Source organism: Hypanus sabinus, chromosome 6 (assembly GCF_030144855.1).
Source record: "Hypanus sabinus isolate sHypSab1 chromosome 6, sHypSab1.hap1, whole genome shotgun sequence".
NCBI lineage: Eukaryota > Metazoa > Chordata > Chondrichthyes > Myliobatiformes > Dasyatidae > Hypanus > Hypanus sabinus.
In genome coordinates, this window is record NC_082711.1 from 147,936,018 (window position 1) to 147,962,830 (window position 26,813).

The 26,813-nt window shown below is 43.4% G+C and overlaps 1 protein-coding gene across 1 annotated transcript; it reads right to left on the reverse strand.

Annotated features, from left to right (window-relative positions):
- Positions 1 to 2,067: 2,067 nt before the first annotated feature.
- On the reverse strand, positions 2,068 to 22,778 carry tbl2 (transducin beta like 2). The gene is made up of 7 exons (XM_059973164.1): positions 22,594 to 22,778; positions 14,842 to 14,972; positions 7,711 to 7,895; positions 7,202 to 7,353; positions 6,592 to 6,718; positions 6,155 to 6,307; positions 2,068 to 2,757 (listed from the first exon to the last, which is right to left on the reverse strand). The coding sequence occupies exons 1-7, from the start codon at positions 22,709 to 22,711 to the stop codon at positions 2,301 to 2,303; spliced, it is 1,323 nt and encodes a 440-aa protein (XP_059829147.1). The 5' UTR covers positions 22,712 to 22,778; the 3' UTR covers positions 2,068 to 2,300.
- Positions 22,779 to 26,813: the final 4,035 nt, after the last annotated feature.

Genomic DNA, 26,813 nt, shown 5'->3' on the forward strand with positions numbered 1-26,813 from the left:
TGCAATCCAATCAGCCTGCTGAAAAGAAGATGTACTTTTGTTTTAATAACAATCAGGCTGCCAGTATGAATTCTGGCCCCTACTGCAAACCAGGCTGCTGCAACTCTGACCTAGCAGAAGGCTGAAGATGGAGGCATCATATGCTCATTAACTAAAACACAGTTGATGACATCTGTCACATTGAAGTAGCTTTGTTATTTAAGGAAATGTGAAATTATTTGAGACTCCATCTGCTATTAACCCAAATACTGATTTACACTGTAGAAAGAAACATGACCACAAACACGGTCCCTAATAAACCCCAATTCAATTACAATTTATCATCATACAACAGAGTCAAAATTAAAGGATGCTTTAAATTGTTCTAAATACTGTAAATCAAATTTTGAGCACCAATTCTGGTCAGCAAAGGGCTAAACAATGAAAAGTATTGGAAAAAGGTAAAGGCAGCTATAAAACAGATCACAAGTGTACAGAGATAAACTGTACAGAATAGCAATGAAGATAAATTATTAACTTGTTATGGAATTGTATGTGCATTATCAGATATGACTTAGATGGAAATTTTATCTTTGAGGAAGAAAGCTGTGTGTTCAAGTTCCACTCCAGAGATTTCAATACAAAAATATTAAGAAGCAAAGTAGTGCTGTATTTTATCAGAGGTGCAATCCTTCAGATCAATCGTTAAATTGAGTTCTGTTCATCTCCTTATGTGAATGTTAAAGAGCCCATAGTATTCTCTGAAGATGAACAGCCATCCCTGGTGCCTAAACCAATTTTCTCCCTATAATTTACATCAGTAAAACAGATAATCATAACACTATTATATTACTGTTTCTGGGAGCATTACTTTGTAGAAGTTGTTAATGATTACACTTCTAAATATTTCAGCGGTGCAAAATAGGGCTTTTTTGTTTTAACCAATAAATAAATAAAACCTCAAGCCCACTTGTCTTGTTTTTCATTACTGAAACATTCAACCACCAATAAAAGCCAACAAATAGAATTCAAATTTCTCTCTTGGTGTCACTTGTAGTTTACAACACATATATATTGACTACTGATCATTCCAATTTGCTTATATGAGGTACTAGGTGGAAACATCACAAAGAGCTGAAGGTATAAGTGATTACATTAACAAAATCAGGGATTTTACTACATGTATTCACTTTATGAATTGCCAGTACATGTCCAAGCCTCGGCATTCTCGGTGAAGAAAACAAACAAGGCAATGAGAGCAAGGGATCAATCACTTCTGGGGCTAAAGGCAGCTTGTTATAATGATTGTGCATATTTAAATACAGTACCGGCATGAACGTTGAAGTCAATTACATCCTTTTATATGAAGACTACCTTTATCACTTTGACGAAGTCACAGTGTCCCACATAAATAACTGAAAAGCTTCACCCTATCACAGACAAGTCAGATAAATCCACAACTTTGCTACTTTGATTTAGTTGCAGAGACCAAAAGTTGCCGCTTCTTGCTGATTAATATTTTTAATAATTGAAAATAATGAACTTCACTAGATACAAATTAAACGTAACAAAAATAGCACTGAACCAAACACAAATCCAAACTTCTCAAACCACAAACATTGTGAATCTGACATCAGTATCATGAAAGTCAACGTAAACCCAAACAAATGGACAAAATTTCAGGACTGGAATGAAATACCCTGCAGCTACTGCATTGGTCTGTTACTGTATAAAGGTACTACATGGTACCTTTATCAGAGCAAACCGTAGATACATTTCTGGATAGTAAGATCCCAAATTTAAACGCACAATTGGCCAGGCTAATTAAATTTTAAATTATTAGCCTGAGAAATTGAGAATTTTTCTTTCGGATTTACACATCTGCAGCATTTTAATTTTGATTCATTAAAAAAAATGCTGATAGTTTCTGCACAATTCTATATTTTGAATCTTCATCACTCCAACACAATATTAAAACCTGTAAGAAGTCCTTAAAGAATTTCCCATTTTATAGGCTCAATACACCACCACTGCACAATCATGACAGTTGCTGATGTGTAATGAAACAATAAAAGACCAAGTACAAAATTTGAAAATTTATATACTCTCATTTATAGATACTCTGCTCCAGCCAAAACAGGTTGAAATTAGATCCACACATCAATTCCAATGGCTGTTGAGACCTGATAGCTGGAATCTAATGGCAAGGAATATTGCATCCACATTGTGTTACAAAAAATATTGAAGTGAAGTCACAAACATTCAACTGAGCCTAGAGACTCAGCAGTACAGGAAATGGAAGTCAACCCAGTTTGCTAGTATTATTGTTTCTTTGTATAAATCACATCCAATGCGCTCTTCGCATCATCAATCTGCTGCTGTAACCTCTCCCGCATTGCATCAGTTGTTGCTTTCTTTAGTCTGCCTTCCATTTCTTCAATAACTGCTCGGTAACCCACTACATTGTGGAAGACCCGGATAGCACGATCACCACAAGAAACCAAAAACCTACTGTTAATATCAAAAGCCAGGTCAGCAATCTCCTCCCCGTGCACATTGAGAAATTCTTCTTCTTGACTGCCTGTCTTGGCATTATGCATCGTAATATTGAAGCCATTCGATATAGCTACCACCCTGGCATCAGGAGAAAGAGCTATTCGGCTGGAATCAGAAACATCACATTTCATGGTCAACAATAAGTATGGGTCCTGTTGCTGCTTGTACTGAACATCGGTGTCCCACAGCTTCCAGGTGCCATCTTTAGAGATTGTTGCCATTCTGGTCAGGAAACAATGAACAATTGTTAAAAATTAATTAACATAAGAGATTTGATTCCATAGTAGTAAGAACCCTGTTGAAATATTAACCTCTATTTAAAAACATTCCAGCCCATAAGCTCATTGCTTTTCTAACCAGTTAATTACTCACTTCCAAATCACTAGCTAAAATTGTACACTGTTTAATTCTTTTTGAGATCTCATTAACTGAAAGACAAAAATTTGATAGAAAGCAAGCTGCTCTTGGCACCATTCAAATGTTGTTCTATAACTGCAAAAAATAAATGGAAGTAGCCAACCAAATACATTATGTACCAAAGTTCAAATATGCAGAGTTGTGGCAGGAAGCAGCTCTATAGGTAGGTAACTGATATTATAGGACCTCCCAGGTTATAATAGGGTTCCATTCCCATGAACTGTTCACAACTCAGATGGTTTGCAAGTCAGAAATGCAGCAACAAACAAGTTCTCAACCGGTAGGAGATGCCTGCAGCCCTGCACCAGCCCACAAATTCACCCCACCAGTCTCCAAAACATCATTCTTAGGCTGTTAAGTAAGTCCAGCATTTGCAACCAGGGAAGGTCCTGTTTCTTTTGATTCTTTCACCAAAGGCGCTTTTTTCGTATGTTAGGTTAACTCTTATCCAAAGCAAGAAAAAAATTCAGAGACCTGTCTCCCTTGGATTTTTTTGCCAGCCACCCTAAATTTGTGCCTTCTGGTTTTCAAACCTACCGCCAATGAGAACAGTTTCCTTTTGTTTTCTTATCTTGGTCCCAATGAATGTGAATATCACCAAATTTCCCTACAATCATTCTGTTCCAAAGTGAATACCAGCATCTAAAGATCAGCCATTAAATAAATCCCCCCTGCTTTGGAACAATTCAAGTAAATACTTTCTGCACTCCAAATTTTCATATCTTCCCCAAAGAGCAGTACCCAGCAAAGGAAACAACACAACAGTTGTGGCTTCCCTGTGCTTTATAAAAATTCATTATATTTGTACTCTAATAATATTTGTACTTTAAAAATAATTCCTTTCTTAAACATGCACCCATATTTCACATCCTTTTTGTATCTGCTCTCTTTGGATCATATTGCCTTCCGTCATTTATTCTACAAGAATGTAGCACTTCACACTTCTGTGCATAAAATTCCATCTGCCACGATGGCACATTTTATTTCCTAAGCTTCTGTGCTCTCTTGATGTCTATCACTACAATGTTTACTAAACTTCTGCGCACAACACTAATGTATAAATATGCCCTGCTAACTCAAGTCCAATCATTAACAGAAAAAACATCATCTTTAGTACAGATTCTTGTAAACACCATGCTGCGCCTTCCTCCAATCCAAAAAAAATCTTCAGTACGGTTTCCTTTCACATGTCAATTTGATAACAACGCTACATTGGAACCTATTTTTAAAACATCAAATTCAGTTTATCAGAAGTCATTCAAAAATTCACATACACATCAACTGCATAAACCCCATCAAAAAAACTCAATCAAGCTGACTGAACATCAAATAAAAGTAGAAACAGCTGGAATCCTCAGCATTTCATGTATCACCTCTTTATAAAGAATGGAGGAGTACTCCTGGGTTTAGTCTTGTTTTCAATAAGAATTTAACAAGCTGAATTTTCCAGTGCCCTGGTACACCATTGGCCAAGATCAGACAGAGATGGAGGACCTTCATTGCTGCCCTAAACACGAGTGGTGAAACGGGAAGTAAGTAGGCGGTACACTATTCCTAAGTAGATATGGAAGCACAAGGCCAGTATATCCAAAAAACATTTTGCTCTTCTCCCTAATAATTTAAAATTCATCCCATTTGGACCCAAAGATATCAATTTATAGCCTATCAAATACCATGTAGCATGTTTCTCCTTGGAAAACAAATAATAAATATTGATTTAGAACAGCTACCATGCATTATCTCCTTATTGTGCCCTACTCTGTTTCACTGTACTGCTTACAATCTATCGTCTATGGTTATGCTCCCCCGCTGCCTTTTATTTCCTTTGTCATTTCCCCTATGATCCCTCTACATATATTTGAAACAGTACCACTCAAACATTATTAATGTACTTCACTAACAAGAGAAAATCTGCAGATGGTGGAAATCCAAGCAACACACATAAAATACTGGAGGAATTCAGCAGGCCAGGCAGCATCTAGGAAAAGTATACAGTCAACATTTCGGGACAAAACCCTTCGGCAGGACCGGAAAAAAAAAGCCGAGGAGTAGATTTAAAAGTCAAAGAGAGGGGAGAGAGAAACACAAAGTGTTAAGTGAAACCTAGAGGGGGAGGAATGAAAGAGCTGGGAAGTTGATTGGTGAGAGGCAAAAGGCCATGGAAGAAAGAAATGCAGGAAGAAGAACCAGAGGGAGGCGATTGATCGGCAAGAAGAGAAGAAGAGAGAGGGAAAAGGGGATAGTTAAATGGTGAAGGGGGTAGAGTGCATTATCAGAAATTTGAGAAATCAATGTTCATGCCATCTGGTTGGAAGTTAACCCAAACAGAATATAAGGTGTTGTTCCTCCAACCCAAGTGTGGCCTCATCACAACAGTGGAGGAGGCCATGGATGGACATAGTGGAATAGAAATGGAAAGTGAAATTAAAATGGGTGACCACTGCGAGATCCCTCTTTTTCCGGCAGCCTCACAATCTACATCCGGTCTCACCAGTATAAAGGAGGTCACACCAAAAGCACCAAACATAGTATATGACCCCAACAGGTGGGCGGGATCAGTGGGGAGAGATGAATGAACTGGGGAGAGATGAATGAACAAGGGAGTCATGTAGGGAGCGATCCCTGCAGAAAGCAGAGAGTAGGGGAAGATGTGCTTGGTGGTGGGCTCCCATTGGAGGTGGCAGAAGCTTCAGAGAATTATGTGCTGGACATGGAGACTAGTGAGATGGTAGGAGAGGACAGCAGGAACCCAGTAGGGTGGTGGGACTAGTGTGTAGTTGCCTAGCTTGTCCTGTTGCCCTTCAGAGCAGAAACAGAATTTTCAATTTACTTCTGATAAAGAAACAACAAGGAGGGGCTAACTTCTGGTACCTCATCCATGGATAAGATCCATCAAAAATGTCTAACTAAATCTTAAACACCCTTGTTTCCCATTGAAACTGGAATATACGTTTTGTGATAATATTATCTTGATTCACTTAATTAATGGAGAATCTTAAAATAATGAAAGTTTTTGACCATATTCTGAATAAAATATTAATGATCTTTAATAGTTAATCATTATCAGGATAAGAAAGATCTGAGAAAGGTCACTTAAAATGTACGTATACAGTTCTAGGTTATATGCCAGTATAACAGATTCAAAATGTAGCTAGCCTTCAAACCAAAGCCAAGACTGCAGGTCACAAAAGGTAGTTCTCACCGTCTGGAGTCATTGGAGAAAGCAAATGAGTAAATTCCAGCTGAATGCCCCTTGAGGTCAAAGGCTCTCATTACTTCTCGGAATTCTCCCGATTTGGTAAAACATACTTCCCAAACTTTCACGTCTGGTGTAAAGCCACACGAGGCCACAAATCTGCAGGAAAGTAAATGAACCATAAGCCATGGAATAGAGTCTTCAAAAATTGTACAAATTTGATGGTGCCATAGCTATTCCAACAAGGATGTGACATTAGTGAGAGTATGCCACAAAATGGACACTTGCTCCAACACAGCCAGGGAACACCAGCACTAAAACATCATTTGATCAGACCACTGGAGGTTTTGTCACTGTTATTCTGTGTAGTAAAAACACATATTTACTAGCCTACCATGACTTAAGATTGAAAGATGAAATCAGCAGAAAGGCAGGACACTGACCTTCCACATGGAGACACAGTAGCATAAGCATTGTTCATCTGATTAGTATTAATTGTAGCAAGAACCTCTCCTTTCAGATCCCAGATTAGGATGGTAGTATCACTGGAGGCAGACATAATGAACTTCCCTGAGATTGAAATTGACAGTTATTACAGTCTGGTCCATATATATTTACTCTGTACGAAGGTGACCGTACTATGAAAAAATCTATTAGTTGCATTGCCATACTGATAGTTAATAAAACTTGTAAATACACTAATGCTGCACAGTCTCAACGTATGGATTTACTTATACAACTTCCTTATTAGCAAGTCTACAATTTTAGTCAGGCACCGACAATAATCCTTCAAACACTGTGGGGAGAGAAGCATGGCAGGTCATCCCAGGTCACTGTCACACAGTTCAGAATTCAGCACAAAGTGATTTTGAGACGTGAGTGCTGGGTGAAAAGAATATTTACAAAACATCACTGATAACAGAAAAATAACTCTAAATAAATATAATGAAATACTTGATTAATTCCAGCAAAGCACGACAGTCAATCTAAAGCTGGTTGGACCTAGCCCAAACAGCAAACTAATGGGTGAACTTGAACATCATTGCATTCTACCTGTTTCAGCAATTCCAATGTTCACAATAGGAGCTTTGTGCCTCTTTTGGAAGTCTTCAGGCGCAGCAGTGAATGTGTATGAACCATCATCCCTTTTTGTCATTTTAAAAACACGAATTGTTTCTTCATTTGCTAGCCATGTGATGAAGGCTCTTCAGTGAAAGAGAAAAAATTGAAAAGAAAATGACATCAACACACTACTATTATATCAGGTGCCCCAAGATCGATATGTAGATTGTCACAGAATAATAATGGTCACTGAAGCTTCAGAACTGGCTGTAATTGCCACCATGCATAGTTGTTTGGGAGGGAAAACATTTGGCAGTGCCCATTCTACTGAACCTAAGCAAGTGAATCATCATGAAACATCCAGAACAGCTAAAATTATATTCTTCCTTGGCAGACAACCGCTAAAGTTCAGAGGCCTACCCAAAGTTAAAACAAGCAGGAAAAAAAGAACAGCAATGTAATAATAGCTTGTTAACAAACATCAATACACGACATTTTACCTGGAGTCAGGGCTGAAGCACACATGCAAGGCATGATCAAGTTCAACATTAGCACGCATACAACGATGGTCACGCTCTAGAAAATCTTTTGTACTCCAAATTCGAACTGTGCGGTCATCAGCACAGGAGGCTAGGTACTTCCCATTGCTACTAAAATCGAGGCAGCTGATATTTCCGTTGTGGCCCTTAAAAACAAAATCACAGTTCAATTCAAATAAATATTTATCAGTAATTGAAAACCCATGCATTACTTATAAATGTCACTTTTAATGATCAGCATACAAGTTTAATACAAAAAAGAATTTAGAAAAATGCCATTCTAAGTGTTTTAATATCATTGTGCAAGACTGTAAAAATGGTACTGATTATCAGCAGTTAACCTTCTTAAAAGCAGAATTAGTGATGCTTCCTGAATTTAAAAATAATAAGCTTTCTTGGGCATCAATAAATACCATACACTTATATATTACAAAGTTAATACTGGGCAATTATATAAAGGAAGGAATGCCCGAAAGCCTCCGAGAGCAACAAGAATTAAAACAGCAATGGAAGCAAACACTCAAAACTTTTCAAGCAGAAAGGCTACAAAGGCAGTTAGATACATAATTAGGTCAGAGGTAAGATGTAAGAATTGAATTGAATTGACTTTATTTCTTACATCCTTCACATACGTGAGTAAAAATCTTTGTTATGTCTCCGTCTAAATGTGCAATTTATAGTAATTTGTAATAGTATGGGCGACAGGACAGTCAATTTAGCATAGAAATACATTTGTATCAGTATGAATTATTCAGTCTAATGGGCTGGTGGAAGAAGCTGTCCCAAAGACTGTTGGTCCTGGCTTTTATGCTGCGGTACCGTTTCCCAGATGGTAAGAGCTGGAATGTTTGTGGTTGGGGTGACTTGGGTCTCCAATGATCCTTCGGGCTGTTTTACGAAATTGTCTCTGTAAACGTCCTGAATAGTGGGATGTTTGCATCACTCTCTGCATAGTCCTACGATTGAGGGAAGTACAGTTCCCACACCAGGCAGTGATGCAGCCAGTCAGGATGCTCTCAATTGTGCCCCTGTAGAAAGTTCTTAGGATCTGTGAACTCATGCCAAACTTCTTCAACTGAAAGAGGTGAAAGAGGCACCATTGTGCTTTTTCACTACACAGCCGGTACATACAGACCACAGTGATGTGTATGCCAAGGAACTTAAAGCTATTCACCCTCTCAATCCCAGATCCATTGATGTCAATAGGGGTTAGCCTGTCTCTATTCCTCCTGTAGTCCTCAACCAGCTCCTTTGTTTTTGTGACATTGAGGGAGAGATTGTGTCAGAGTGATGACTTCTTCTCTAGGCTGGCAAATGATACTTAAAGGTTGATGGTGGATATGCAATGGCAAGCATTTAAAGATCGCATGGATGAACTACAACAATTGTTCATCCCAGTTTGGCAAAAGAATAAACCTGGGAAGGTAGTGCACCCGTGGCTGACAAGGGAAATTAGGTATAGTATCAAGTCCAAAGAAGAAACATATAAATTAGCAAAAAAAAGTGGCACACCTGAGGACTGGAAGAAATTCAGAGACCAGTAGAGGAGGACAAAGGGCTTAATTAGGAAAGGGAAAAAAGATGAGAGAAAGCTGGCAGGGAACATAAAAACTGACTGTAAAAGCTTTTATAGATACGTGAAAAGAAAAAGATTGGTCAGGACAAATGTAGGTCCTTTACAGTCAGAAACAGTTGAATTGATCATAGGGAACAAAGACTTGGCAGATCAATTGAATAACTACTTTGGCTCTGTCTTCACTAAGGAGGACATAAATAATCTTCCGGAAATAGTAAGGGACCGAGGGTCTAGTGAGATGGAGGAACTGAGGGAAATACATTTTAGTAGGGAAGTGGTGTTAGGTAAATTGAAGGGATTAAAGGCAGATAAATCCCCAGGGCCAGATGGTCTGCATCCCAGAGTGCTTAAGGAAGTAGCCCAAGAAATAGTGGATGCATTAGTAATAATTTTTCAAAAACTCCTTAGATTCTGGATTAGTTCCTGAGGATTGGAAGGTGGTTAATGTAACCCCACATTTTAAAAAAAGGGAGAGAGAAACCAGGGAATTATAGACCGGTTAGTCTGACATCGGTGGTGGGGAAAATGCTAGAGTTGGTTATCAAAGATGTGATAACAGCACATTTGGAAAGAGGTGAAATCATCGGACAAAGTCAGCATGGATTTGTGAAAGGAAAATCATGTCTGACGAATCTTATAGAATTTTTTGAAGATGTAACTAGTAGAGTGGATAGGGGAGAACCAGTGGATATGGTATATTTAGATTTTCAAAAGGCTTTTGACAAGGTCCCACACAGGAGATTAGTGCACAAACTTAAAGTACATGATACTGGAGGTATGGTATTGATGAGGATAGAGAATTGGTTGGCAGACAGGAAGCAAAGAGTGGGAGTAAACGGGACCTTTTCAGAATGACAAGCAGTGACTAGTGGGGTACCGCAAGGCTCAGTGCTGGGACCCCAGTTGTTTACAATATATATTAATGATTTAGACGAGGGAATTAAATGCAGCATCTCCAAGTTTGCAGATGACACGAAGCTGGGCGGTGGTGTTGGCTGTGAGGAGGATGCTAAGAGGATGCATGGTGACTTGGATAGGTTAGGTGAGTGGGCAAATTCATGGCAGATGCAATTTAATGTGGATAAATGTGAGGTCATCCACTTTGGTTGCAAGAACAGGAAAACAGATTATTATCTGAATGGTGGCCGATTAGGAAAGGGGAGGTGCAACGAGACCTGGGTATCATTGTACACCAGTCATTGAAGGTGGGCATGCAGGTACAGCAGGTGGTGAAAAAGGCAAATGGTATGTTGGCATTCATAGCAAAAGGATTTGAGTACAGGAGCAAGGAGGTTCTACTGCAGTTGTACAAGGCCTTGGTGAGACCGCACCTGGAGTATTGTGTGCAGTTTTGGTTCCCTAATCTGAGGAAAGACATTCTTGCCATAGAAGGAGTACAAAGAAGGTTCACCAGATTGATTCCTGGGATGGCAGGACGTTCATATGAAGAAAGACTGGATCGACTAGGCTTACACTCACTGGAATTTAGAAGATTGAGGAGGGATCTTATTGAAACGTATAAAATTCTAAAGGGATTGGACAGGCTAGATGCAGGAAGATTGTTTCTGATGTTGGGGAAGTCCAGAGCGAGGGGTCACAGTTTAAGGATAAAGGGGAAGCCTTTTAGGACCGAGATGAGGAAAAACTTCTTCACATAGAGAGTGGTGAATCTGTGGAATTCTCTGCCGCAGGAAACAATTGAGGCCGGTTCATTGGCTATATTTAAGAGGAAATTAGATAGGTCCTTGTGGCTAAAGGGATCGGGGGTATGGAGAGAAAGCAGGTACAGGGTTTTGAGTTGGATGATCAGCCATGATCATACTGAATGGCGGTGCAGGCTCGAAGGGCCGAATGACCTACTCCTGCACCTATTTTCTATGTTTCTATGTTAATATTATTTGAGATTAGGCCAATCAATGTAGTATCTTCAGCAAATTTAATTAGCAGATTGGAGCTGTGGGTGGCAACACAGTCATGGGTATACAGAGAGTAAAGGAGGGGGCTTAGGACACAGCCCTGAGGGGCACCTGTGTTGAGGGTCAGGTGTGAGGGAGCCCACTCTTACCACCTGACAGGAAGTCCAGGATCCAGCTGCACAAGGCAGGGTGAAGCCGAGGTCTCTGAGCTTCTTGTCAAGCCTGGATGGAACTATGGTGTTGAACGCCGAACTGGATTCAAGAACAGCATTCTCACATAAGCATCCTTCTTCTCCAGATGTTGAAGGACGGTTGTGTTGAGCTGTGGCTTTTGTGTCATCCGTAGATCGGTTGTGTCTGTAGGCAAATTTTAAGGGGTCCAGTGTGGGTGGTAGCATGCTGCAGATGTAGTCCTTGACCAGCCTCTCAAAGCATTTGCTTATTATTGACATGAATGCAACAGGACACCAGTTGTTCAGGCACGTTACCTTGATCTTTTTAGGTACAGGAACAATAGTGGATGTTTTGAAGCAAGAGGACACTCTACACTGGGAGAGAGATTAAAAATGTCTGTAAACACAGCTGCTAGTTGTGCCACGGACTTTTTGAGTACCCACCCTGGGATGCCATCAGGTCCTGCAGCTTTGCAACTGTCCCACTCATTGGAAACACCTGCGTACTTCAGCCTCAGAGAAATGAAGCACTTCATGGTTTTTTTTGTTTTACCGAATAATAATCTGACTGTATTTTTTGAGGAGACAATGCTGGGCACAGAGACTTTAGATAAAATCTAGCAACACTGCTAAAAAAAAATGTAAAAATCGATGTGATTCGAGGGAGACTAGCCAATTGGATTCAAAACTGATACAGTGGCAGGAAATAAAGGATAACAATTGATGGCTGTTTTGCGACTGGCAGATTCTTATAAGCAAGGTTCCTCCTGCTTTTGTTCTATATTAATGAATTAGACCTAAATGTAGGGCACAGAATGTTATTTGTAGATAATATGAAAATTAGCCATTAACTAAGGGTGAGGAAGAAAGCTTTAAATTGCCCAAAGGTCCTCAAAGGTTCAGAACAGGTCACAGAGTAGATAAAAGGGCACATGGGATTCTTTATTAGCTGTAACAAATATAAGAAGAAGAAAGCCCTTAACTCCAAGTGGAGTCATCAGGACATCGTATTTTTATGACGCCAATTTGCTAGCTCAACACTCAACCCAGCACTGATGGAAAGTGTGCAAGGGAGGGAGCCAGCTGGTTTCGAATTCGGGAATCTTCGCTCCGAAGTCCAGCGCTGATGCCACTGCCACCAGCTGGCCCAAGATAATATAAGTGGAGGTATTTTAAATTAGATCTGTGCACATTACTAATTGGATACATTTTGAATAATTATTACAGGAAATGTCCAATTACTTTGAAGAGAATGGAGAGGAGATTTAAGAGGATGTTGCCAGTACTGGAAAATGTTGTGGCTGAATTAGGACTGCTTGCTTTGAAAGAGAAGCTGAGGGGGACTGAACGGAGTATATAAAATGAGGACTCAGAAAATGTGGATTAGAAAGACACATTTCCCTTGGCAATGGAAAATAAAAGCAAATACAAAGTAATTAGTAGAACTGAGGGGAAGAATATTTTCACTCTGGTGACTACAGCTTGGTGCAGTTTGGAGCGGAATGTGCTGACTGGTGGCCAAGAAGTCTGGAGACAGGCTTCAAGCCCATGATCACCTCCACTTCTCACCGATCTCACTGATTAAAGCATCAAGCAAGATTGAAATCAATGAGGCTGAGAGAAGATGTTCAGCACTGTCTGCCTGCACTGAACTGGTCTCCCTCTCTCTCTCTTTCTCTCCTTCTTGTTCAATGCTGCCAGAGCCTTGGGTCTCAGGCAAGGTTTAATCCACATAGTTTGTGGATTGAACCCCATAGTTGATGTCATGATGCGTTTCTGGTTACTCCTTTCTATTCCTATTTTGTGCAATTTTGATTGGGATGGTCTGGCTCTGCGGCCTGCAGTCAACAAACGACACAGCACTAAATTGAACTGAACTGAACTAAACTGTGGTTTAATGCTTTATATTCTGTGCTTTTCACTTGTTTTTTGCCATTGCGATTTGTTTGCACGTTGGGTATGTGATGTACTCTTTGAATAGGTCCCAAGGTGTTTTTATTGTTTCAATGGCTGTCTGTGTGAAGATGAATCTCAGGATTGTATATTTCATACATAATTTGACAATAAATACACTTTGATCTTTGAAACAGGGGTTGGGAAGTCACTGCCTTGAAGAGATGATGGTGCCAGAATTCTCATCACATTTCATGTTCAAAGCAATTTATAGTACACGTGCAAATGGCATGAATATCTGTTCCGGAACTCAAAGGACAGTTTTCACTGTCCCTTACTGCAACAACCAGTTTTCACTATCAAGCATGGAGAAGAAGCAAAGTCAACTTAAGTAAAAGTAAGATTTCTAACATCATGTAAAAATGTAATGCTATAGTTAAAATGCTGCTGAATTCTTACTTTGGTTACAGCAATATGTAATACAGCACAATTTCTGCCTTATTATCTAGTAGTGTCATAGAGTATATTATCAACAAAATGCAACATACATCTCCAGGATCATTATGAGTTACATCTTCATTTACCCCTATGTACACTCCTGGGAGGAACTTCTAAACTAAGATCTGTTAAGAAATACCAGTTGCACAGTCTAATATTAGTTGTCAATTAAACCAAAGATATTCACAAGGGCACATTCTGGTCACCACTTGGAGAAGATCCCCAGAGTAGATGAAGAATGGACAAAATCCACCACGTATTAGCAATTTGCTTACACTGAATAAAATAGATTCAGGAAAAATTCAAAAGGTGAACATTAACATGCAGAAAAGGAAGAAACTCATAATTTTTCATAGAAACTAAGCTGGGAGAAATCCGTGCGGTCACAATAAAAATGTGTCAATTCCACACAGGCAGAACTGGAGGTCAAGATCAAACCCATGCCTGAGAAACAATTAAAACTCTGTGATACAGGACAGTGCTACACATGTGTACAAGAACAGGCCCTTCAGCCTAAGGTGTCTGTCTTAAATGCTGCTGTAGTATCTGCTTCCACCACCTCCCTTGGCAGCGTATAGAAGTATTTTCTGACAGGGGTTAAACCTTATTTGCTTTTGCCACAGCAACATCAACGAGCCAGAGGCTCAACCAGACTCCTAGTAATGTCATCTTCTCTAAGCTTTATCTTTACTTCTCTCTTCAAAGCTGTTGTCTGACTTGAGTATCTCCAGCATTTTCTATTTTTGTCTCAGATTGAGCATCTATTTTTTTGGATAATTAATTTCCACAAAACCCCTGTTTTGCAATATTTGTTACATTGTTTATAATCTTAAAACTATTTTTAGCATGAAAAAGGGTGGAATCCAGCAATATCCAAGATAAACCTCAAAACGATTTTCAACATTAAAGCCAGCATATAACTGAACCACAGGAATTACTTATTTTCCCAATTCTTGGTGATCATACTGAGCTTGTTGCTCTTACATTTGCTGAGGCTGATAATTTTGCGTGTCTGCCTAACTTTAAAGTTTCTTACCTTCAGTGAAGTGGCCAGCAACGGGTGGGTAAACACATGCTGCTGTAACTTTTCTTTGCGTGAACGTTGCAACTTTTGCTTCTTTGATGCCACATTCCTCTCGCTCGCATCATTACTGACTTTACTGTCTTCTAAATAAAAGAAAACTTCAGTTCAGCCACCAAGTAAAAAGCTATCTGAAACTGAAGCGTTCAGCTAAACAATCTGCGCATCTGAATCAGAAAGAGCAAAAGTTTGAGCCCTAAAAGGAGTGTAAGACATTAAATCACATTTCAACCACGACTGAACACCAGAATGCAATTTTCACAAAACCAGCCTAACAACACATTCTACCACTGCCAACTCATCACTAAAACATGGGATAGAGTTACCCGTCACTAGAATTTTCTAACATACTTCTATATTCCAAGTGTTTAATGAATTAGTACAGTATTGTGCAAAAGTCATAGGCATGTATATATATCTAGGGTGCCTTAGACTTTTGCACAGTACTGTATTTGTTAATGTGGAGTGGACAGCAAGTTTATAAATTTGGTGGTAGCAAAGGACATTAGGAATGGCGAGGGTGGAGCACCATGGAAGGGATGTGAGACAAATGGTGGAGGAGTGTGCCAGAGGTGGGGGAGGGGAGAAATTGGCGAAGACACACTCAGCCCTGAGACACCAGACAAGGTCATGTGATTCCAAACAACTGGTTTGGATCATTACAGAATGTCTCTCTGGTGCTTTCTGCTCCCTCCCTTCCCCTTTTCCCTGACTACAATCCCCCTTTCCTGCTCCCTTCCCACTCTCAGCCCACAACTGAGACCCATATCATAATCATGTTTATCAACAATGTCCTGCTGAAGGGTCTTGGCCTGAAATGTTGACTGTACTCTTTTCCATAGATGCTGCCTGACCTGCTGAGTTCCTCCAGCATTGTGTGTGTGTTGCTTGGTTATTTCCAGCACCTGCAGATTTTCTCTTGTTTGTCATGTCATGATTTTTTTTGCTGCAACAGTACAGTGCAACGCATAGAATTACAAACCCCATTTTGTTGGGATATTTTCCAAAAAGCAATAAAAACAAAAATCTGTGATATGTTAATTCACATGAACCTTTATTTAACTGACAAAAGTACAAAGAAAAGATTTTCAATAGTTTTACTGACCAACTTAGTTGTATTTTGTAAATATACACAAATTTAGAATTTGAAGGCTGCAACACACTCAACAAAAGTTGGGATAGAGGCATGTTTACCATTGTGTTACATCAATTTTCCTTTTAATAACACTTTTTAATCGTTTTGGAACTGAGGATACTAATTGTAGATTTGCAATTGGAAATTTTGTCCATTCTTGCTTGATATAAGACGTCAGCTGCTCAACAGTCCGTGGTCTCCGTTGTCTGATTCTCCTCTTCATGATGCGCCATACATTTTCAATAGGAGATAGATCTGGACTGGAAGGACTGTCGACATTTCGGGCCGAGACCCTTCGTCCTGAGTACTCCCGAGCCCAGGTGGCTATAATTGTCACAGTAGCATGACGGCTTCTTAGGCAGTGCCGTCTGAGACCTCGAAGATCATACGCATTCAAAAGTGGTTTCCGACCTTGCCCTTTACACACTGAGATGTCTTGAATTCTCCGAATCTTTTCACAATATTATGTACCGTAGATGTTGAAAGACCTAAATTCTCTGCAATCTTGTGTCGGGAAATGTTCCTTCTGAACTGACTAACAATTCTCTCTCGAATTTTGGCACAAAGGGGTGAGCCACGATCCATTCTTGCTTGCAAAGACTGCGCCTTTGATGGATGCTACTTTTATACCCGGTCATGATACCTCACCTGCTACCAATTAGCCTGCTTAATGTGGAGTCTTCCAAACCGGTGTTACTTGAATATTCTGTGCACTTTTCAATCTTATTTTAACTCTGTCCCAACTTTTAATGTGTTGCAGCCATCAAATTCTAAATTTGTCTATATTTACAAAATACAATTAAGCTAGTCAGTAAAACTATTGAAAATCTTTTCTTTGTACTTTTGTCAGTTAAATAAAGGTTCACGTGAATTAACATATTGTGGCGACCCACTTCCTAGCGCACTTGAACCGGCTCGCAAATAGCCAGTGCGCCGGCATAAAGGCCAGTCCCAAAAGGGCGCCAGGTCTGCTTCACCAACAAAGGGAAAAACCCGCACGGGACGGTGAATACCTGCCCCCTACAGCATCCGTGCCCGGAGAGGGCGGGATCAGGGAGGCTTTAAAGCGAGGCCGCGAAGTTCGAATAAAATCTTTATTTTACTGCAGTTTACCGATTCCGTGTCGCTATATCAGCACTGCATGTAGCACACCACTACAATTGGTGACCCCGACAGCCCAAACGATATTTGGACCGGAGATGAACGACGCCACATCTGTTCACGCGGTTTCATTGAAACTGCCAAGCTTCTGGAGGCTGCGACCTCAACTATGGTTCCAGCAAGCAGAAGCCCAATTCCACGTTCGGCAGATAACCTCAGAGGACACACGTTACTACTACGTGGTGAGTTCCCTCGACCAGGAAACAGCGGCCCAGGTTGAGGAGTTCATACAGTCTCCCCCAGCGGATGGCAAATACACGGAATTCAAAGCCCTGCTATTAAGGACTTTTGGACTCTCACAGCGCGAGCGGGCTGCCCGTTTACTGCACCTGGATGGTTTGCGGGACAGACCTCCATTGGCTTTAATGAATGAGGTGTTGTCTCCGGCCAGAGGACACATGCCCTGCCTCATGTTTGAGCAGGCATTCCCGGAGCAGCTGCCCGAGGACATACGCCTGCTGCTGTCCAACGCGGATTTCAGCGACCCCCGGAAGGTGGCAGCCCGGGCAGACTTGCTGTGGAACAGCAAGAAGGTGAGTGGGGCGTCCGTCGCACAGATCACCAGGCCACGCTCCCAGCAGCAAACCAGACCAGACCCGGCCACAGAGCCCACTAACCCCAGAGGCAGGGGTGAGGAGCCCAACGAACAATGATGTGTCTACCACCAGCGGTGGGGCGCAGAAGCCCGCCGCTGTCGCTCGCCCTGCAAGTTCCCGGGAAAAGCCAGGGCCAGCCGCTGCTGATGGCTACGGCGGCTGGCCATCCGGATAGCCTCCTGTATGTGTGGGACAAGAGGTTGGGACGCCGTTTTTTGGTTGACACCGGTGCCGACATCAGCGTCTTACCTCCGACGAGTTATGACGCCTGCAACAGGGCACCGGGTCCCACCCTGAGGGCCGCGAACGGCAGCACAGTAAGGACCTACGGCACCCGTACGGTGCAGCTACAGTTCGGCTCCAGCCGGTTCACGTGGGACTTCACACTGGCCGCCGTAGCCCAACCACTTCTGGGTGCGGATTTTTTGCGGTCTCACAGCCTGCTGGTTGACCTGCCGAGGCAGAGACTGGTCCACGCCGAGACCTTTCAGACGTTCTCCCTGGGTGCAGCCCAGTTGCCAGCCTCACCTCGACTCCATCACGCTGTCCGACAACGACTTCACCAGGGTCCTGGCGGATTTCTCATCGGTTCTGGCACCGCAGTTCACAGCAGCCATGCCCCGACACGGCGTACAACACCACATCCCGACCCAGGGACCACCCCCCCATGCCCGTGCTCGAAGGCTTCCCCTGGACAAGCTCCGACTGGCGAAGGAGGAGTTCAAGAGGATGGAGAAATTGGGGATCATACGGTGGTCCGACAGCCCATGGGCCTCCTCCCTGCACATGGTGCCCAAAGCGACAGGGGGCTGGAGACCATGCGGCGACTACCGCAGGCTGAATGAGGCTACAACACCGCACCGCTATCCTGTGCTGCACATTCAGGACTTTGCAGCAAACCTGCACGGCGCACGGATCTTCTCCAAGGTAGACGTCGTCCGAGGATACCATCAAATCCCGATGCATCCGGACGACGTCCCCAAAACAGCACTCATCACCCCGTTCGGCCTTTTCGAGTTCCTCGGCATGCCGTTCGGCCTGAAGAATGCCGCACAGACGTTCCAGCAGCTAATGGACACGGTGGGACGTGACCTGGACTTCGCATTCATCTATTTGGACGACATCCTCATAGCCAGCAGCAGTCGTCAGGAGCATCTGTCCCACCTCCGTCAACTCTACGCCCGACTGAGTGAATACGGTCTAACAATCAACCCGGCCAAATGCCAGTTCGGGCTCGACACCTTCGACTTCCTGGGCCACAGGATCACTAAAGACGGGGCAACCCCTCTGCCCGCTAAGGTAGACGCAGTCCGCCATTTTCCCCGACCAACCACAATCAAAGGCCTACAGGAATTCGTAGGTATGGTAAATTTCTACCACCACTTCCTCCCTTCAGCTGGCCGAATCATGCGCCCCCTGTTCGCCCTGATGTCGGGTCCGGGCAAGGACATTACCTGGGACGAGGAGTCCGCCGCTGCTTTCATTACAACGAAAGAAGCCTTGGCAAACTCCGCGATGCTAGTGCACCCCAGAATGGACGTCCCTACCGCCCTCACAGTGGACGCATCTAACGCGGCAGTCGGTGGGGTACTGGAGCAACTCATCGCGGGTCGCTGGCAACCCCTGGCATTTTTCAGCAAACACCTGAGCTCAAATACAGTGCTTGTGACCGGGAACTGTTGGCACTATACCTGGCAATACGTCATTTCAGGTACTTCTTAGAAGGTAGGCCCTTCACCGCATTCACGGACCACAAGCCGCTTACCTTTACTTTCAGCAAGGTGTCCGATCCCTGGTCGACCCGCCAGCAGCGCCATCTGTCCTACATCTCTGAATACACGACGGATGTCTTGGGTAAGGACAATGTCGTGGCAGACGTGCTCTCTCGCCCCAACATTCATGCCCTTTCCCAAGGGGTAGACTTTGAGGCGCTGCCAGAGGCACAGCAGGCAGACGAGGAGATCCCTAGTTACAGAAGCGCAGTCTCCGGTTTGCAGCTCCAGGACTTCCCCGTGGGCCCAGGTGAGAGGACCCTACTCTGTGACATCACCACCGGCCAACCCCGTCCCGTTGTCCCGGCAAACTGGCGGCGATGCGTTTTCGACTCCATTCATAACTTAGCGCACCCCTCCATCAGGACAACCGTCTGGATGGTCTCCAGCAGGTTCGTTTGGCAAGGACTCTGCAAGCAGGTCAGTGAATGGGCCAAAACGTGCATGCACTGCCAGATGGCCAAGGTGCAGCGGCACACCAAAGCTCTGCCGCAGCAGTTCCACCCCACCCACCAGTGTTTCGACCACATTCATGTGGATATCGTGGGCTCCCTGCCAGAGTTGCGCGAAGCGCGGCACCTCCTCACTATTGTGGACTGGTTCACCAGATGGCCAGAAGCGATCCTGCTCACCGACACCACTTCCGAATCTTGCGCCTGGGCACTGATCACCACCTGGGTGTCCCGCTTTGGTGTACCGGCCCACATTACCTCCGACAGAGGCGCCCAGTTCACCTCCAGCCTGTGGTCAGCTATGGCCAGTCTTTTGGGGACACAGCTGCACCACACAACTGCCTACCACCCACAGTCGAACGGCCTGGTGGAGCATTTCCACGGTCACCTAAAGTTGGCTCTCATGGCCCGCCTGTGAGGAGCTAACTGGGCGGACGAGCTTCCCTGGGTCCTACTCGGCATCTGCATGGCGCCCAAAGACTATCTGCACACCTCGTTGGCCGAGTTGACGTACGGCACACCCCTGGTCACCCCCAGGGAGTTCATACCAGCCCCACGGGGGCACGAGGAAGAACCCGCAGCAGTCCTGGGCAGACTATGCCAGAGGCTCGGCAACCTGGCCCCCATACCCACTTCGCAGCATGGGCAGAACCCGACCTGTGTACCCAAAGACCTGCAGAACTATAAGTTTGTGTTTGTACGAAGGGACGGGCATCAGCCACCACTGCAACGGCCCTACAAGGGGCCGTTTACGGTGATCAGGAACAACGGGTCCACGTTCGTGCTGGACGTTGGGGGGAGAGAGGAGGTTTTCACGGTGGACCAACTCAAACCGGCCCTTGTGGACGTGGCGCAACCGGTCGAGTTCCCAGCACCGCGGCGCAGAGGCCGACCTCCCAAACAGGGTCCGGCCCAGACTGTGGACACTGGGGGGTGTATCGCCGGTTCTGGGGGGGGGGGTTATGTGGCGACCCACTTCCTAGCGCACTCGAACCGGCTCACAAATAGCCAGCGCGCCGGCATAAAGGCCAGTCCCAAAAGGGCGCCAGGTCTGCTTCACCAACAAAGGGAAAAGCCTGCGGGGGATTGCGAGTACGTGTCCCCTACAGCATCCGTGCCCGGGGAGGGCGGGATCAGGGAGGCTTTAAAGCGAGGCCGTGAAGTTCGAATAAAATCTTTTTTTTACTGCAGTTTACCGACTCCGTATCGTTATTTCAGTGCTGCGTGTAGCACACCGTTACAATATCACGGATTTTTGATTTTATTGCATTTTGGAAAATATCCCAACTTTTCTGGAAATGGGGTTTGTACTTAAAAGTCTTAAGCATACTAGCTACAGTGTATATAACTGCCCAAGACTTTTGCACAGTACTGTACATAAAGTGTTGGTACTGATGCCTAAAGAAAGAGGGAACCAAGATTATTTCCAAGGGCCTTAGCATTTCCTTAGAGTCAGGACTGGGAATCCTTTTTTCTCCCTTAGAACACTTTAATTGAAAGTGTTTCTGCTATCTATTCACACAACATGAGAAAAAGATCCCTGGATCAATAAGTAGCATGTAACAGAATCAGCAACTCTGATGCTTCAAAGTTTAAGGAAAGATGTCTGGCCTGAATGGATTTCAAAGAGATGGTAACCATTATAATTCTGTTCAACATACTTATGGAAAATGTAGACTGGAAGTGAAAGTTCTCAATTAGGAAAATGCCAATTTCACTGTGCTTAGATACGATATAGCAAATCATTAGTGGAGTCTGCAGGGGGATTCAAAGAAGAGATATTGACTGATTAGGATGTGTCCATAATCACTATCTTATGCAACCGCGTTATTATTCACAAACACATTATTTTCCACACCTACAGTGATGACACACAGCTCCTATCTACAACCTTCTGATTCCTGCATTATCTTTAAGCTGACAGACTATTTAATCATCGTCCACCTAATGAATACCTAGGATTGCAGATCTGTTATTCACTGAAAAACTATGTGAAACCTCTCTAAAAGCTTTGAAAACTGAGAGGTAATCACGTAGAAATGTACAAGATCCCGGTCGGGCTTTATAGGGTAGAAATGCTTCTCCAGGCAGACTCCGGGACCAGTCTCAAATTAAGGGGTGGGCTATTAAGTTCAATACCTTCCAAACCCTAAATGTCTCCATTCCTTGGTGTAATCCTCTAATTGCAGGCACAAGAGACTGTGGATGCTGGAATCTGAAGCAACAAGGAAAACACTAGAGAGATTCAGCAGGTCAGGCAGCATCTATGGAGAGGAACGGCTAGTTGACGTTTGGGGTGTCTATCCATTTCCTTCTATAGATACTGCCTGACTCACTGAGCCTCTCCAAAGTTTTACCAAATCTTCTGTGCATCAGGATATGGCAGATTTCGGAGTGCTGTACAATCTGTGGATGATCTGGCTGGGCCTTGCTCGCTGGTCTCCTTACGGGAATGAATGAAGCCCCGGAGCATGACTGGGGTAACGGCCGCGCGGTCCTCCCGCCACCAGGGAGCGGTACCGGCCGCCCCATTCAACGCCTCGGCCGCCTGCAACCCTCCCCAAGCCCTGTCCAGCCGTCCTGCACCTTACCGTCGCCGCTGTTGTCCTGCTGCGGCAGTCCACTCCGCGACCTGCTCAGCACCGCCGAGATGAGGAAAACGAGCGCCCCGAGGAGCAGGGAAAGGGCGACCACGGCAAACTGGTCCATTCGCCCGGCTGCGCGGCAACGTCAGCGCGCGTGGCAGCGTGGCAGCGTGGCGTCGGCACGTCGGGAGGAAGGGGCGGAATCGTCTTACGTGGGTTCGGTCGACGTGGCTGCCGCGAATGTGGCTTTCGTCAGCGCGTCGCCGACGTCCCTGGAGCACGAGGGGGATGTGTGGCCGGGGGGGACCTATCGGACCCCAGGAGGTGGTTGCCCCTTCCTGTCCCGGTTATTGCCGGCCGAGGAGGTTGTCCAGCCTGATGGTAGGGTACCTCACCTCGACCCACAGCCAAAGCCCCCATCGGTCTCCTCAAGTTCGGGTTGAAGCAGATCTTTGGGCACCTTCTGCGAGTGGTGATCCGCACCTGAGTGGCCGTTCGCAGGTTCGGGCTGCAGGCTGTGTGGGCATGGTGCTTTTGACAATAAACTCGACTTCGACACTCAACAAAACTAAATGTTCTCGCTACTGTCATCAGAAAGAAGGTGGAGCCCACAGCACCAGGTTCAGGAACAGTTCTTACCCCTCAACTATCAGCCCCTTCGCTGATCAGTCCCCAAAACCTATGGGACTCACATTAAATGCTGGATGAACTCACCGAGCCAGGCAGCATTGATGGGAAAAAAAGTAAACAGGTCGACTTTTTGAGCTAAGACCCTTCATCAGTCCTGAAACATCCCTGTTTCTCTTCTCCATAGGCGCTGCCTGGCCTGCTGTTCCTCCAGCATTTTGTGCCTGTTGCTTCGATTTCTGGCATTTTTTTGTCTTTGTGCCAAAACCTATGGACTCACTTTCAATGATTCTTTGTCTCATGTTCTGGATATTTATTGCTTTCTTGCCTTTTAGTTTGTTCATTCATTCATTTATTTGCAGTTTGTTGTCTTGCATATTGGTTGCTTGTCTGTCTCACTGGATGTGATCTTTCATTGATTCTATAGTATTTCTTGGATTTATTGTGTATGGCCATAAGAAAACAAATCTCGGTTCTATATGGTGACATATATGTACTTTGAAATCTGGAATTGTACCACACCTTTCATGTTAGCCATTTTGCCTCAAGGCAGCACAATGCAAGGGTGTCCAATCTTGACAATTTTGCTATCATGCATTTGATTTTATTCAGTACCTGTCTTCATTTTACAAAGCTATATTCACCGTAACGAACAATCCTTAACAAGGTTCAAGTACATGTTTCTAGTTTCAAGTTTAATTATCTTCAGAATCAGGTTTAATATCACTGGCATATGTCATGAAAGACATTCAACCATACATGAATATAACCAAATGATACTGCGTTCCTCTGAGGCTAAGGTAGAAAACACATTGCCAACAACACACTGCACATAACACAAATAGCATGTGTGTTCACGATTTCAGATGCAAAACATACAGTTAACAAAGAGAACAAATATAATCCAAGTCCCCGAGTTTTCTTGGCCTAGCTTGTTATTTCACTGAGTGAACACTGGAGGGCAGCTTGGAGCAAAAACTAGACTGTCAAGGGACAGAGCTCTTCAGGTTAATTGGAACCACTAATAAGAATAAACAAGTACCAGACTTCAGCCCACTTCTGTTCCCTGTATTAACTTTGTAAGTTAAGTCCACCTACAGTGAATTATAAATAATAATTTAGATCACAGGAACACACACAAAATGCTGGAGGAAATGTGTTGCTTGGATTTCCAACGTTGCAGATTTTCTGTTGTTTGTGATTAGATCATAGGTGCCACTGTGTTATCTTGGGACAGACTATTTGAAATTATATCCTGAGCTGTTTGACATAATTAGTTAGGCCACTTTTTAATTATCATGTGCACTTCTGTCATTTAGAGAATGTGCAGAAGAGGTGTACCAGGATGTTGCCTGGATTGAAGAGGACTTGATATCAGAAAAAGATAGAGAATCTTGGATTGCTCTCTCTGGAGCGTCAGATGCTGCAGAGTAACCTGGTAGGAGTATACCGAATTATGAAAAGCATTAATACGGTGGAAGGTCAGGGTCTTTTTCCAGGGTGGGAATAGCAAATACTCAAGAGCATAGATTTAAAGTGAGAAGGAGGAATTTAAAAGTGGACTTGACAGGATGGTTTTTAAACAGAGTGAAAGTGGTGGAACACACTGCTAGAGAAAGAGGTAGAAGAAGAGGCATTTAAACAAACCTATGAGCATAGAGGAAACACGGACCATTTGCAGGCAGATGGAGTTAGCATTGTAGTCGCACAAACGTTGTTGGTTGAATAGCCTGCTCCTGTTTATGTTCTAATCTACCATGCAGAACCCAAGGACACAAAATGGATTCTCAACATCCAATCTTTCTTCTGTGTGGGTATCCAATGGAAAAGCCCTTGTTCTTTAAGATTATAACACATTATTTCTTTTTTCCCTTCCGTAAGAATACTGTCCAAGGAATAACTCGAATAACAATCTTGCTCATCGTTGAAAATGCTCCTGAACATTCAATGTGCGTGCAAGTACAAGGCTGACAACATTCACATAGGCTTTTATTCCCACTGCAAATTGTTTTTTCCTCCGGATTCCAGCATGTGCAGCATTTTGTGTCTCCATTACTACATTTAAGACTTATGACTGGGGCTGTGTAATGAGCCAAGCCATTTCAGAACTGATTGGGAATGACAAGCCTCATTATTTTTGGATATTTGGAAAGAACTATAATTTCAATTTAGACATAGACTGCATCAGTGTCTCTTAGGATCATGTGACTCATGGCACAATGAATTATGTAAGTAGGAGACTGTAACTTTGACCTCTATGGCAGTAGTGATAGGGGATTCCAAATTCAGAGGAGTGCAGAGGAGATTTTATGTGCATGAAGAGAAACCCAGATAGTATATTGCCTCCCAGGCAACATTCCCTCAATTTTTTTTTTGGCAGGCAATTTTTACATGCCTGAAAACTGCACAGCACTTCAGATGTTTTTTTTGGTAATATCCTTGGTAGTAATATTTAGAATGAAATTGAAAAATCACACACTTTTGATTTTATTTAGTAATTGAAGGGGATAATGTATAATGGAAAAAAGAAAATATTTAACATTTTGTGAACTTTTATAACTACGGCCAATTCCAGCTGCATAGTAAAGAAGGCAATGTGTGCGGAAGCATTTTAGTCACTGTGCAGCCGCACTTCCACGCTCCTTAAAGGGAACAGTGCTCCCAGGTGCCAGGATCACGATTGCCTCAGATCAGGCCTACAGCCTTCTAGAAAAGGAGGGTGAGTAGCCATAAGTCATGGTACATATCGATCTGAACAACATAAGAAAAGAGATGAGGTCCCAAAGAGAGACTATAGGGACCTAGGTAGGAAGATGAAAAGCAAAATATTGAGGGTGCTGATCTCTGGATTGTTGCCTGTGCCTTACGCCAACGTAGGTAAGAATAGGACGAGTTGGCATATGAATATGTTGCTGAAGAATTGATTTCTAATTTCTGGATCACTGGATCCTTTACTGGGCAAGGTATGACTTGCAGAACAAAGACAGGTTGCACTAAACTCAGGGACCAATATCCTTCTGGGCTGGTTTAGAATAGCTATCGGGGAGGGTTTAAGCTAATCTGGCAGGGGGATGGGAATTGGAGTGATAGTGCAAAGAATGAGGCAGGTGGTATACAAGTAGATGCAGTGTGTTGAGAGAGTGTTATTTAATACAGGGAATTTTAGAGAAATTCTGGTAGCATGGGGTGTTGAATACAGAACTGAAGGTGTTATATTAGAATGCAAGCAATATACAGAATAAAGTAGATGATCTTGTGAAAGTTTGCAGGTATGACATGGTGGGCTTCACTGAGTTGTGGCTGAAGAGCATTACAGTTGGCAGCTCAACATCCAAGAATATACATATAATCAAAAGGATAGGTAGGTGGGCACCCAATGGCTCTTTTGGTAAAATATTAAGTCAACTCCTCAGGAAAAGGTGACGTGATCAGGAGATGTAGAATCCTTGTGAGCAGAGTTAGGAAACCACAAGGATAGAAAGGTCATGGGACTCATATGCTGGCCTCTGAATAGCAGCCAGGATGTGGGATAAAAGCTACAATGGGAGATAGAAAAGGAATGGAAATAGGACAATGTTACAATAGTGATGAGGGACGTC

Coding starts and splice junctions, on each gene's coding strand:
- tbl2 (XM_059973164.1), bottom strand. CDS start 22,711: ATGGACCAGTTTGCCGTGGTCGCCCTTTCCCTGCTCCTCGGGGCGCTC. Junction 7,354..7,710: donor TGCTTCAGCCCTGACTCCAG/GTAAAATGTCGT, acceptor CTTTCACTGAAG/AGCCTTCATCACATGGCTAG. Junction 2,758..6,154: donor TTCTCCAATGACTCCAGACG/GTGAGAACTACC, acceptor TTTCCTGACCAG/AATGGCAACAATCTCTAAAG.